This window comes from Anomaloglossus baeobatrachus, chromosome 9 (assembly GCF_048569485.1).
Source record: "Anomaloglossus baeobatrachus isolate aAnoBae1 chromosome 9, aAnoBae1.hap1, whole genome shotgun sequence".
Lineage (NCBI taxonomy): Eukaryota > Metazoa > Chordata > Amphibia > Anura > Aromobatidae > Anomaloglossus > Anomaloglossus baeobatrachus.
Window position 1 is genome coordinate 14,725,244 of NC_134361.1, and position 14,691 is coordinate 14,739,934.

At 50.7% G+C, this 14,691-nt stretch overlaps 1 protein-coding gene across 2 annotated transcripts in view; it reads right to left on the reverse strand.

Annotated features, from left to right (window-relative positions):
* Positions 1 to 14,691, reverse strand: part of ZNF711 (zinc finger protein 711) — a 54,286-nt gene that overhangs the window by 33,867 nt on the left and 5,728 nt on the right. Inside the window, exons 2-4 of one of the 2 annotated variants that reach the window (XM_075323075.1) lie at positions 12,627 to 12,730; positions 12,011 to 12,520; positions 9,028 to 9,186 (exon numbers count right to left, since the gene is read on the reverse strand). In XM_075323075.1, the coding sequence (XP_075179190.1) occupies positions 9,028 to 9,186; positions 12,011 to 12,520; positions 12,627 to 12,705 (748 nt within the window). In that variant the 5' untranslated portion in view covers positions 12,706 to 12,730. Of the gene's footprint in view, positions 1 to 9,027; positions 9,190 to 12,010; positions 12,521 to 12,626; positions 12,731 to 14,691 lie in introns of both variants that reach the window. The other variant, XM_075323074.1, reaches the window with a different exon arrangement.

A 14,691-nucleotide genomic window follows, 5' to 3' on the forward strand; every position in this document is an offset into this window, starting at 1 on the left:
TTTTTGCTGCTGTAGACTAGCCATCTAGGAGAATATCGCCAAGAATAGCGACCGTACAGTGCAATGTATAGCATACAAGCATAAGCACAAATGAACACTTCAGCACATGCAATACAAGCAGCCTAGAAAAACTGTGCCTTAGCACCTTTGCTTTTTTGCTGCTGTAGTCTAGCCATTCTAGGAGAATATAGCCAAGAATAGCGACTGTACAGTGCAATGTATAGCATACAAGCATAAGTACAAATGAACACTGCAGCACATGCAATACAAGCAGCATAGAAAGCCTGTGCTTTAGCACCCTTGCTTTTTTGCTGCTGTTGTCTCGCCATCTAAGAGGGCATATAGCCAAAAATAGCGACCTACAGTGCAGTGTAAGCATAAAATACAAATGGACACAACGGTATTTAGTGGGGTCAGCACTTCAGGTGCTGCTTACCGCCCGCCTATAGGCGGGTGTGTGGTCGCCAGAGTCCTGTGACTGGCTGCCAGCTCGGACTGCAGGAATGGCTGCCGGCGTCCTTCTCCAGCTCGTGTGACGAGGGGCGGGCCGTGGGCGTGCCCCAGGCAAGAGCGGGAAACCGGCGTCCCACTGTGTCCAGTGAAGGGGGCTGGAGAATGCAAAGCAGACTCCAGCCCTCGGCGCTGACTTTCTGTACAGCGTCCCGCCTCTCCCCTGACTGGCAGGGCTGGGGGCGGGAACGAAACGAAAACTAGGCCGCAAAGCCGGGGACTCGAGTAATAAGCGCGGCCGTCCTATGTGCACGGCCAGCGCGGAGTCCCCGGCGCACCACAAGTCCCAGCCGCGCCACAGTGTAAAAACACCTAGCAGCGGCCCGGCGCGGCAGTTCCCAATACATAAATTCACACAGCAAGCTGCCGTGAATAATAGCACGAGCGCTCCGCGCTGTTGTCCCCGGCGCACTAGCACTCCCAGCAATGCTGGTGTGTGTGTGCGCGATGTGTACGGGGACACAGAGTACCTTAATGTAGCAGGGCCCTGTCCCTGACGATACTCAGCTCCATATCCAGCAGGTTCTCTGGGTCTGTGGATGGAGCCCGGTCTCAGTGCCTGGAGACCTGTAAGATCCCACTTCACCCAGATCCCTGAGGGGGGATTGGGAAGGAAAACAGCATGTGGGCTCCAGCCTCCGTACCCGCAATGGGTACCTCAACCTTAACAAACACCCGACAAAGGTGGGGTGAGAAGGGAGCATGCTGGGGGCCCTAGTATGGGCCCTCTTTTCTTCCATCCGACATAGTCAGCAGCTGCTGCTGACTAAATTGTGGAGCTATGCGTGGATGTCTGACCTCCTTCGCACAAAGCTTGAAAACTGAGCAAGCCAGTGATCCCACTGGGGGTATATAGCCAGAAGGGGAGGGGCCTTACACTTTTTAGTGTAATGCTTTGTGTGGCCTCCGGAGGCAGTACTATACACCCAATCGTCTGGGTCTCCCAATGGAGCGCCGAAGAAAATATACTCCATATCTAAAATCACGGGTCACGTCTTCAGGATGCTTGAGGTTGACGTCAGTCCTCGAGCTCTACAAGGGGTTGTGACCCAAGGATGTGGGCTGCACCCCGGCTGTCGGGCCGCGCGGGCCAGTCAACACCGGTTTGTCTATAATAGGACTCATTTTGCACCTCACGGGCTACAAAGGATTTATCTTTCTATTGCATTTCTAAGATTATTCCATTTACAATATGAGAAATTAGCTACATAGTAATTCCTAATGCAGAGTTACAACTAAAGCGGGCTTTACACACTGCAATATCGGTCCCGATATCGCTAGTGTGGGTACCCGCGCCCATCTGTTGCGCGACACGGGCATATCGCTGTCCGTGCCGCACAACATCGCCCAGACCCGTCACACATACTTACCTGCCCGGCAACGTCGCTGTGACCGGCAAACCGCCTCCTTTCTAAGGGGGCGGTCCGTGCGGCGTCACAGCGACGTCACTGAGCGGCCGCCCAATAGCAGCGGAGGGGCGGAGCTGAGCGGGACGTAACATCCCGCCCACCTCCTTACTTCCGCATAGCGGCCGGGAGGCAGGTAAGGAGATGTTCCTCGTTCCTGCGGTGTCACACGGAGCGATGTGTGCTGCTGCAGTAACGATTTTTGAGAATGGACCCCCATGTCACCGATGAGCGATTTTGCACGTTTTTGCAACGATGCAAAATCGCTCATAGGTGTCACACGCAACGGCATCGCTAATGCGGCCGGATGTGCGTCACCAATTCCGTGACCCCAACGAGTTCGCATTAGCGATGTCGTAGCGTGTAAAGCCCCCTTTAGACCGCGCCTTTCGTGTGTGGGACAGATATGAAATGATGAGTTTGCTTTGACACCGAGATCGGGGTTCTGCAGATTCCCATCTGAATGCAGTGAAAGTCGACCATGCGCCCCCCTCTCCACTCATCCCCTATAGGATTGCCATAGACAGCACAGCTCAGCTTTCTACACAGTCCTATAGTCAATGAATGTGGATCAGGTGCCTATTGTCAAACTCCACTCCATTCATACTGAGCCCTGTTCTTCACAACAATGGGGGTCCCAGAAGTTGGACCCCGGCGATCTGTAAGTTATCACCTATTCTATGGATAGAGGATTGTATATATAGGGTACAACCTCCAATACTGAACAAATCCAGATAAAATAAAATTAAAAAGAAGGGAATTTTGTTTACTTACCGTAAATTCCTTTTCTTCTAGCTCCAATTGGGAGACCCAGACAATTGGGTGTATAGCTATGCCTCCGGAGGCCACACAAAGTATTACACTAAAAGTGTAAAGCCCCTCCCCTTCAGCCTATACACCCCCCGTGCTGCCACGGGCTCATCAGTTTTGGTGCAAAAGCAAGAAGGAGGAAAAAATTATAAACTGGTTTAAAGTAAATTCAATCCGAAGGAATATCGGAGAACTGAAACCATTTAACATGAACAACATGTGTATACAAAAACAGGGGCGGGTGCTGGGTCTCCCAATTGGAGCTAGAAGAAAAGGAATTTACGGTAAGTAAACAAAATTCCCTTCTTCTTTGTCGCTCCTTATTGGGAGACCCAGACAATTGGGACGTCCAAAAGCAGTCCCTGGGTGGGTAAATAATACCTCATAATAGAGCCGTAACCGGCTCCGTCCTACAGGTGGGCAACCGCCGCCTGAAGGACTAGCCTACCTAGGCTGGCATCTGCCGAAGCGTAGGTATGCACCTGATAGTGTTTCGTGAAAGTGTGCAGGCTCGACCAGGTAGCTGCCTGACACACCTGCTGAGCCGTAGCCTGGTGTCGCAAGGCCCAGGACGCTCCCACGGCCCTGGTAGAATGGGCCTTCAGTCCTGAGGGAACCGGAAGCCCCGAGGAACGGTAAGCTTCGAGAATTGGTTCCTTGATCCACCGAGCCAGGGTTGACTTGGAAGCTTGTGTCCCTTTACGCTGGCCAGCGACAAGGACAAAGAGTGCATCCGAGCGGCGCAGGGGCGCCGTACGAGAAATGTAGAGTCTGAGTGCTCTCACCAGATCTAACAAGTGCAAATCCTTTTCACATTGGTGAACTGGATGAGGACAAACCGAGGGTAAGGAGTTGTCCTGATTGAGATGAAAAGTGGGCAAGGCAAATGGCCAGGGAGAAAACCCCTGAGCAGAGCACCACGACAGGAATATTTTCCACGTCCTGTGGTAGATCTTGGCAGACGTTGGTTTCCTAGCCTGTCTCATAGTGGCAATGACCTCTTGAGATAATCCTGAAGACGCTAGGATCCAGGACTCAATGGCCACACAGTCAGGTTGAGGGCCGCAGAATTCAGATGGAAAAACGGCCCTTGAGACAGCAAATCTGGTCGGTCTGGCAGTGCCCACGGTTGGCCGACCGTGAGATGCCACAGATCCGGGTACCACGACCTCCTCGGCCAGTCTGGAGCGACGAGGATGACGCGGCGGCAGTCGGCCCTGATCTTGCGTAACACTCTGGGCAACAGTGCCAGAGGAGGAAACACATAAGGAAGCCGAAACTGCGACCAATCCTGAACTAAGGCGTCTGCCGCCAGAGCTCTGTGATCTTGAGATCGAGCCATGAATGTTGGGACCTTGTTGTTGTGCCGTGACGCCATTAGGTCGACGTCCGGCATCCCCCAGCGGCAACAGATCTCCTGAAACACGTCCGGGTGAAGGGACCATTCCCCTGCGTCCATGCCCTGGCGACTGAGAAAGTCTGCTTCCCAGTTTTCTACGCCCGGGATGTGAACTGCGGATATGGTGGATGCTGTGGCTTCCACCCACAGCAGAATCCGCCGGACTTCCTGGAAGGCTTGCCGACTGCGTGTCCCACCTTGGTGGTTGATGTAAGCCACCGCTGTGGAGTTGTCCGACTGAATTCGGATCTGCTTGCCTTCCAGCCACTGCTGGAACGCTTTTAGGGCAAGATACACTGCCCTTATCTCCAGAACATTGATCTGAAGGGAGGACTCTTGCTGAGTCCACGTACCCTGAGCCCTGTGGTGGAGAAAAACTGCTCCGCACCCTGACAGACTCGCGTCCGTCGTGACCACCGCCCAGGATGGGGGTAGGAAGGATTTCCCCTTCGATAATGAGGTGGGAAGAAGCCACCACCGAAGGGAAACTTTGTTTGCCTGAGAGAGGGAGACGTTCCTGTCTAGGGACGTCGGCATCCTGTCCCACTTGCGTAGGATGTCCCATTGAAGTGGACGCAGGTGAAACTGCGCGAAAGGGACTGCTTCCATTGCTGCCACCATCTTCCCCAGGAAGTGCATGAGGCGCCTCAAGGGGTGTGACCGACCTTGAAGGAGAGATTGCACCCCTGTCTGTAGTGAACGCTGTTTGTCCAGCGGAAGCTTCACTATCGCTGGAAGAGTATGAAACTCCATGCCAAGATATGTCAGCGATTGGACCGGTGTCAGATTTGACTTTGGAAAATTGATGATCCACCCGAAACTCTGGAGAATCTCCAGAGTAACGTTGATGCTGTGTTGGCATGCCTCTTGAGAGGGTGCCTTGACCAGCAGATCGTCTAAGTAAGGTATCACTGAGTGACCCTGAGAGTGGAGGACCGCAACTACTGTAGCCATGACCTTGGTGAAAACCCTTGGGGCTGTCGCCAGGCCGAACGGCAGTGCCGCGAACTGAAGGTGTTCGTCTCCTATGGCGAAGCGCAAGAAGCGCTGATGCTCTGGAGCAATTGGTATGTGGAGATAAGCATCCTTGATATCGATCGATGCTAGGAAATCTCCTTGGGACATTGAGGCGATGACGGAGCGGAGGGATTCCATCCGGAACCGCCTGGTCCTTACGTGTTTGTTGAGCAGTTTTAGGTCCAAAACAGGACGGAAGGACCCGTCCTTCTTTGGAACCACAAACAGGTTGGAGTAGAAACCGTGACCCTGTTGCTGAAGAGGAACCGGGACCACCACTCCTTCTGCCTTCAGAATGCCCACCGCCTGCAGAAGAGCCTCGGCTCGCTCGGGAGGCGGAGATGTTCTGAAGAATCGAGTCGGAGGACGAGAGCTGAACTCTATCCTGTAACCGTGAGACAAAATGTCTCTCACCCAACGGTCTTTTACTTGTGGCAGCCAGGTGTCGCAAAAGCGGGAGAGCCTGCCACCGACCGAGGATGCGGTGTGAGGAGGCCGTAAGTCATGAGGAAGCCGCCTTAGTAGCGGCACCTCCGGCGGTCTTTTTAGGGCGTGATTTAGACCGCCATGCGTCGGAGTTCCTCTGATCCTTCTGAGGCCTTTTGGACGAGGAGAATTGGGACCTGCCCGCACCCCGAAAGGACCGAAACCTCGACTGTCCCCTCCTCTGTTGGGGTGTTTTTGGTTTGGCCTGGGGTAAGGATGTTTCCTTTCCCTTGGATTGTTTGATGATTTCATCCAAACGCTCGCCAAACAATCGGTCGCCAGAAAATGGCAATCCAGTTAAGCACTTTTTGGAAGCCAAATCTGCCTTCCATTCCCGCAGCCACAAGGCCCTGCATATTGCCACCGAATTGTCGGCTGCAACCGCCGTACGGCTCGCAGAGTCCAGGACAGCATTAATAGCGTAGGACGCAAATGCCGACGTTTGAGAGGTTATGGACGCCACCTGCGGCGCAGACGTACGTGTGAGTGCGTCAATTTGCGCCTGACCAGCTGAGATAGCTTGGAGTGCCCATACGGCTGCGAATGCTGGAGCAAAAGACGCGCCGATAGCTTCATAGATGGATTTCAACCAGAGCTCCATCTGTCTGTCAGTGGCATCCTTGAGTGAAGCTCCATCTTCCACTGCAACTATGGATCTAGCCGCAAGTCTGGAGATTGGAGGATCCACCTTGGGACACTGAGTCCAGCCCTTGACCACGTCAGGGGGGAAAGGGTAACGTGTATCCTTAAGGCGCTTGGAAAAACGCTTATCTGGACAAGCTCGGTGTTTCTGGACTGCCTCTCTGAAGTCAGAGTGGTCCAGAAACATACTCTTTGTACGCGTGGGAAACCTGAAACGGAATTTCTCCTGCTGAGAAGCTGACTCCTCCACTGGAGGAGCTGAGGGAGAAATATCCAACATTTCATTGATGGACGCAATAAGATCATTCACTATGGCGTCCCCATCAGGTGTATCTAGGTTGAGAGCGGCCTCAGGATCAGAATCCTGATCAGCTAGCTCCGCTTCATCATACAGAGAGTCCTCTCGCTGAGACCCTGAACAATGTGATGATGTCGAGGGAATTTCATAGCGAGCTCGCTTAGTCGGTCTGGGGCTGCGGTCCGTGTCAGAGACCTCACCCTGGGATCCATGAGACACCCCGGGAGGACATTGCTGTTCCAACTGAGGGGAACCAGGGGGCAATGATACCACAGTGCCCCTGGCTTGAGATGCCGGCCTGGACTGCAAGGCTTCTAATATCTTAGCCATAGTCTCAGAAAGTCTTTCAGTAAAAACTGCAAACTCCGTCCCTGTCACCTGGACAGTGTTAACAGGTGGTTCTCCCTGGGCCGCCCTTAGCAGAGGCTCCGGCTGAGAAAGTGCCACAGGGGCCGAGCATTGCACACAATGAGGGTCAGTGGAATCTGCCGGCAGTATAGCCGTACATGCTGCACAGGCAGCATAGTAAGTCTGTGCTTTGGCACCCTTGCTATTTGTGGACGACATGCTGTTGTCTCCTCTGAGCAATACAGGAGGTTATATAGACAAAAATCAACAGTGCACCATACAGTGTAAAGTATAGTCTATAATCATATAATCTATAAGTACACTTCTGCACTAGTGGGGCCAGCACCACAGGTGCTGCTTACCGCCTGCGCAAAGCGGTTGTGTGGGCACCAGAAATCCTGCCTGGGTCTCCCTGAGTTTGTCTCTCCTCTCCAGCGTTAGCAGAGCTGAGAGGAATGGCTGCCGGCGTCCAGAGGAGAGGAGGGAGCCGTGGGCGTAACCCAGAAAAGTGCGGGAACTGGTGCCCCACTGTGCAGAGTGAGGGGGGTGGAGTATGCAAAGCATGCTCCAGCCCTCAGTGCTGCCGACCTGTACAGCGTCCCGCCCTTCCCCTGACTGGCAGGGCTGGGGGCGGGAAGAAAACGAGACTAGGCCGCAAAAGCCGGGGACTCGAGTTATAAGCGCGGCCGCCGTATAAGCGCGGTCGGCGCGGAAGTCCCCGGCGCACTAACAGTCCCAGCCGCGCTGCAGTGATAACCATGGCAGCGGCGGTCAGCGCGGCAGTCCCCTTACACGAACACACTCAGCGACGCTGAAGTGTGTAATGGCACAAATGCAGTCAGCGCTGCTATCCCCGGTGCACTAGCACACCCAGCAATGCTGGAGTGTTGCTGTGCGCGGTCCCCACGGGGACACAGAGTACCTCAAAGTAGCAGGGCCATGTCCCTGAACGATACTCGGCTCCTATCCAGCATGGTCCTCAGGAGCTGTGGATGGAGCACGGTCTCCTGTGCCTGGAGACCGAAAGGATCCCACTTCACCCAGAGCCCTAATTGAGGGATGGGGAAGGAAAGCAGCATGTGGGCTCCAGCCTCCGTACCCGCAATGGATACCTCAACCTTAAAAACACCGCCGACAAGAGTGGGGTGAGAAGGGAGCATGCTGGGGGCCCTGTTATGGGCCCTCTTTTCTTCCATCCAACATAGTCAGCAGCTGCTGCTGACTAAGCTGTGGAGCTATGCGTGCATGTCTGACCTCCTTCGCACAAAGCATAAAAACTGATGAGCCCGTGGAATTTACTTTAAACCAGTTTATAATTTTTTCCTCCTTCTTGCTTTTGCACCAAAACTGATGAGCCCGTGGCAGCACGGGGGGTGTATAGGCTGAAGGGGAGGGGCTTTACACTTTTAGTGTAATACTTTGTGTGGCCTCCGGAGGCATAGCTATACACCCAATTGTCTGGGTCTCCCAATAAGGAGCGACAAAGAAAAAACCATCTCCAGCAATGGTGTCACATGTGCGAGCAACCTATCAGCAGCCACCGATTGTCTGCAGCACTCAGATGACCGATGGGACACAGCGGTGATATCTCAGGGGGTAAGACTGGACCATTTAAGAAAGGGCTGTTCAGTACTGTCCAAACCCTGGACAAGCTATAAGGCTATGTGCACATTATAAGTGATTGGTGCAAAACTTTCTGCAACTCTGGCAGGAAAAACGTAGCGACAAAACGGCACGTTTTTACCAAATTTTTTTACATGCGGTTTTGGTGCAGATTTTTCCTACTCATTAGCAAGAGTGAAATCTGCAGCAAATCTGCAAAGAGAAAATAAGCAACGTGTGCGGAGACTTTAGGATTCTCATTCACTTCCGTTTTTGCGACAAAGCGACGTGTGCACAGCTCCTAAAACACTGTTACAACATTACAAGTGTCTCAGCTGGTTACACCGCTGCCAGCGATCGCGTGTTGCAGAAATCGATGTCGCTCCTGAGAGGGGGAATAGTGTGGAGATACAGCCGGTGTGCGGGACGAGCGGAGGCGAGTGCATGCATATTCACAAGCTATGATTTCACGGTGAGATGGTTGATGGCCGCGTGTGAAGTGTACTGACCTATTTCCACATCATCATCTGCCTCCGCTTTGAATATGTAAACTTTAATCACCTCTGAACCAAACCCATCTTCTTTGGATGCGGCGTCCCCGTGGGAAACCTCTGTGCTGATTTTCAGAGGCGCGCTGCCGATGCGTTCTAACTTGTCCCCGACGTCGTCTACTGAGGAAGAGAATGTATTTACCTGATGTTAATTAACTGCAGAGAAGCATCGTGCAGAGCGAGGGACAGAGGACGAGGACACGGGACAATCTCACCTGGGGGGCTGAAGCTGGGCAGCGCCCCCGACCGCTCTGTGGTCTCTGCATTTCACTAGTTCTGGTGGTCTGAACCTTAATGATGCAGAGACCACCAGGGACCGCACCAGGGACCGCACCAAGAATCCACAGCGCTACCACAACCTCTAGGGATGCTAGTCACTACAAGGACACTTTTGGGGTTGGCCAAGAACAATGCAGTTTTCTACCATACACGTATCTACAACCAATGATACACACATTGCAGCCTGCTCGACTATTCTGCCGGCCTCACAGCTGAAATCCCCCAGCATTCCCTGTGTGGTCTGCTTGTTCTGATGCAGTGTCATCAAACGCATGAGCAGACAGTCGCTAATATATTATCCAAATCTCTCCAATACAGGGAGGCAGCGAGTTACTACTACATCAGATGACTGCACAGAACCGGTGACAGGTACTAGAAAGGGCCCAGAACAGACTGAACACGCAGGGAAAACTGGAAGATTTCAGCTCCAAAGTCTGCAAAACAATAATATAGGATCAGTAATATATATAGAGAGTGACTGCATAAGCAGAATAGTGAGTGCAGCTCTGGAGTATAATACAGGAGGTAACTCAGGATCAGTAATGTAATGTATGTACACAGTGACTGCACCAGCAGAATAGTGAGTGCAGCTCTGGAGTATAATACAGGAGGTAACTCAGGATCAGTAATGTAATGTATGTACACAGTGACTGCATAAGCAGAATAGTGAGTGCAGCTCTGGAGTATAATACAGGAGGTAACTCAAGATCAGTAATGTAATGTATGTACACAGTGACTGCACCCTCAGAATAGTGAGTGCAGCTCTGGAGTATAATACAAGAGGTAACTCAGGATCAGTAATGTAATGTATGTACACAGTGACTGCATAAGCAGAATAGTGAGTGCAGCTCTGGAGTATAACACAGGAGGTAACTCAGGATCAGTAATGTAATGTATGTACACAGTGACTGCACCAGCAGAATAGTGAGTGCAGCTCTGGAGTATAATACAGGAGGTAACTCAGGATCAGTAATGTAATGTATGTACACAGTGACTGCACCAGCAGAATAGTGAGTGCAGCTCTGGAGTATAATACAGGAGGTAACTCAGGAACAGTAATGTAATGTATGTACACAGTGACTGCACCAGCAGAATAGTGAGTGCAGCTCTGCAGTATAATACAGGAGGTAACTCAGGATCAGTAATGTAATGTATGTACACAGTAAATGCACCAGCAGAATAGTGAGTGCAGCTCTGGAGTATAATACAGGAGGTAACTCAGGATCAGTAGTGTAATGTATGTACACAGTGACTGCACCAGCAGAATAGTGAGTGCAGCTCTGGAGTATAATACAGGAGGTAACTCAGGATCAGTAATGTAATATATGTACACAGTGACTGCACCAGCAGAATAGTGAGTGCAGCTCTGGGGTATAATACAGGAGGTAACTCAGGATCAGTAATGTAATGTATGTACACAGTGACTGCACCAGCAGAATAGTGAGTGCAGCTCTGGAGTATAATACAGGAGGTAACTCAGGATCAGTAATGTAATGTATGTACACAGTGACTGCACCAGCAGAATAGTGAGTGCAGCTCTGGAGTATAATACAGGATGTTACTCAGGATCAGTAATGTAATGTATGTACAGAGTGACTGCACCAGCAGAATAGTGAGTGCAGCTCTGGAGTATAATACAGGATGTTACTCAGGATCAGTAATGTAATGTATGTACAGAGTGACTGCACCAGCAGAATAGTGAGTGCAGCTCTGCAGTATAATACAGGAGGTAACTCAGGATCAGTAATGTAATGTATGTACACAGTGGCTGCAGCAGCAGAATAGTGAGTGCAGCTCTGAAGAATAATACAGTATGTAACTCAAGGTCAGTACAAGACACAACACATACTAATTATATGTCTAAACTCCTCCTTGCAGCCACCACTAGTGGGGTCTCTAGACATTTATCTCTACAGGTGGTGGGGAGCAGAGGATTTGGAGCTGTGTGTCAGAATCTCTGCATCGGTATATGTAACAGGTAACTTATTGCGCTCTATCTGTATAGCAATCTACATGTGCAGGTACTTACACAACCAACGTACAATGTGATGGGAGAGGGACAATAACTTTTCAGGCTCTTAGTTATGGGGTCTCATGAGGAATACAAGCTTAAGGAGCCCGACATGAAATCTGGGCTCTCTGAGTTTGAAACCTCAATCAATACGCTGTAAATAAAAGAAAACAAAGGGCAGGGTTTAGAAAAGCATTAATGTATAGAATGACTAGCCGCTACTACCCCTCCCAGCATCATACATAGGTGAACGCTACATCTACACAGCCCATTAATCCTGCGCCATATTGAATATCCCGGATAGTCCGGCACTTATCAGGTTTATGGGGTGTTTTGGTGTTGGTGGCTTCTTTGGCGGCTTCTTTGGCTACCATACTGGAGGACTAAGGTGCCCATCACATGGAAACCTCTTCAGGGCTTTCCTATCAGCCTCTGAAGATGTGAGTGATGATGTGAAGGCACAAGCAGCAGATAAGTGCGATGGGTGCAGGAATCCAGCAGGAATAACATTAAGGCTCTGATGGACGAGAGCCTCGGCTATGACACCATGTGACTGTACAGACTATAGGAAGGTCACAGCTCAGGTGCAGATGTCCCCTATAAGCCGCAGCCTTTCCTCACTTTGCCCTTAATGAACGGACCTGTACTCACATGATATCATCAGGTAATCCTCAGCAGGAACTTTGAGATCATCGTCCTCCGCTTTAATGGTTACAGAGGAGCCGGCAGCCTGGATTTCAGGGGAATGCATGATGGCATCAGAGTCACAGCTGGCCACCAGCACCTCCTGCGAGACCATGGTTGGGGAGTGAGACCCCGACATCGCGTCCTGCACCACATGGGCCAAGTGGCCATCAGTGGCCGCCACCAGATCGGCCACAAACACTTGGTCTGTGACCGTCTCGGTAATAATGTCAGATTCTAAGACTTGATGGCTGCTTTCCAGGACCTCCTCAAGGGCAACGTCTGTTTCCAGGACAGCCTCCGGCACGAGGTCATCCTCGCTGATGATGTCCGGACCCTGCACCACTTCATCTGACAGCTCCTCCTGCGCCAACGTGAGGTCATCGTCAGTGATGACATCGGAAACTAACACGCCCTCTGGAACAGAGACGACAATGTGGTCGCCATCGACGTGGGCTGTGCCGGTCATCCCAGCCACTGCGGAGACAACCGAGGAGGACAGAAGAGGGTCAGACCTTGGCTACGCCCTGAGCACGCATCACAGCTACACAACTATCACATGTATGAAATAGGACGACCGTACCAAAGTCCTGCATGATCATGGCGTGGGGAAGCTTGGCTTCTTGTATCTGGAGCTCCAGCCCTCCACCTCCCGGATCCATGGTTATTCCGAGGCATTCACAAAACCTGTCAGGAAAGAAACACACCTATTAACAGATGGAGAGTGCATCGCAAGAGGTCGCCGGTGCAGAAAGTGAGATCAGGGTCCAGTGTCTGAGTGAACGCCGGGCGTCTGGTGACTGATATACACTTCAAATCATAAGTTTGCATGTACTATCTCATCTATACAGACACATCTGCAGGTTTTACCTCCACTCTATACAGACACATCTGCAGGTTTTCCCTCCACTCTATACAGACACATCTGCAGGTTTTCCCTCCACTCTCTATACAGACACATCTGCAGGTTTTCCCTCCGCTCTCTATACAGACACATCTGCAGGTTTTTCCCTCCACTCTCTATAAAGGCACATCTGCAGGTTTTTCCTCCGCAGGTTTTCCCTCCGCTCTCTATACAGACACATCTGCAGGTTTTTCCCTCCACTCTCTATAAAGGCACATCTGCAGGTTTTTCCTCCGCAGGTTTTCCCTCCACTCTCTATACAGACACATCTGCAGGTTTTCCCTCCGCTCTCTATACAGACACATCTGCAGGTTTTCCCTCCGCTCTCTATACAGACATCTGCAGGTTTTCCCTCCGCTCTCTATACCAGTGTTTCTCAACTCCAATCCTCAAGACGCACCAACAGATCATGTTTTCAAGTTTTCCACAATAGTAGACAGGAAATAATTCTATCACCTGTGCAACATTAAGGATATCCTAAAAACATGATCTGTTGGTGGGTCTTGAGGACTGGAGTTGAGAAACACTGCTCTATACAGACACATCTGCATGTTTTTCCCTCCACTCTCTATACAGACACATCTGCAGGTTTTTCCCTCCGCTCTCTATACAGACACATCTGCAGGTTTTTCCCTCCGCCCTCTATAAAGGCACATCTGCAGGTTTTTCCCTCCACTCTATATAAAGACACATCTGCAGGTTTTTCCCTCCGCTCTCTATACAGACACATCTGCAGGTTTTTCCCTCCACTCTCTGTACAGACACATCTGCAGGAGAGAGAATGTTTTCTGGCATTTCTATTACTTTCTGCAAAGTCAAAAGTTTCCATACACTAAGAGTACTGTGCCTTTAAACAATATGTGACAGCCCATATGATAATGTCATGTCTTTAGAAGCTTCTGATAGGTTTATTGGCAACATCTGAGTTAATTAGAGACACACCTGTGGATGTATTGTAATGCACACCGGAAACAAACGGCTTCTTTGTTTAGCATCATGGGAAAGTCAAAAGACAAGATCTCAGCAAGAGAATTGTGGACTTGCACAAGTCTGGTTCATGCTTGGGTGCAATTTCCAGATTCCTGAAGGTGCCTCTTTCATCTGTACAAACAATTATATGCAAGTACAAACAAGATGGGAATGTCCAGCCATCATACCGCTCAGGGAGGAGACGGGTTCTGTGTACAGAGATGAGCGTGCTTTGGTCAGACATGTGCAGATTAACCCAAGAACAAAAGCAAAAGACCTTGTGAAGATGCTGGCGGAAGCTGGTAAGATTGTGTCATTATCCACAGTGACACGAGTATTGTATCAACATGGACTGAAGGCCACTCTGCCAGGAAGAAGCCATTACTCAAAAAGAAACATAAAAAAGCCAGATTAATGTTTACACATGCACACAGGAACAAAGACCTTAACTTTTGGAGACGTCCTGTGATCTGACGAAACTAAAATTGAACTGTTTGGCCATAATGACCATCGTTATGTTTGGAAGAAAAAGGGAGAAACTTTGAAGCCTAAGAACATCCAACTGTGATACACGGGGGCGGCAGCATCATGTTGGGGGGTTGTTTTGCTGCAGGAGGGACTGGAGCATTTCACAAAATAGATGGCATCATGAGGAAAGAGGATTATGTGCAATATTGAAGAACATCTCAAGACATCAGCCAGGAACTTAAAGCTTGGGCGGAAATGGGTCTTCCAAATGGACAATGACCCAAAGCTACTGCCAAACTGGTTACAA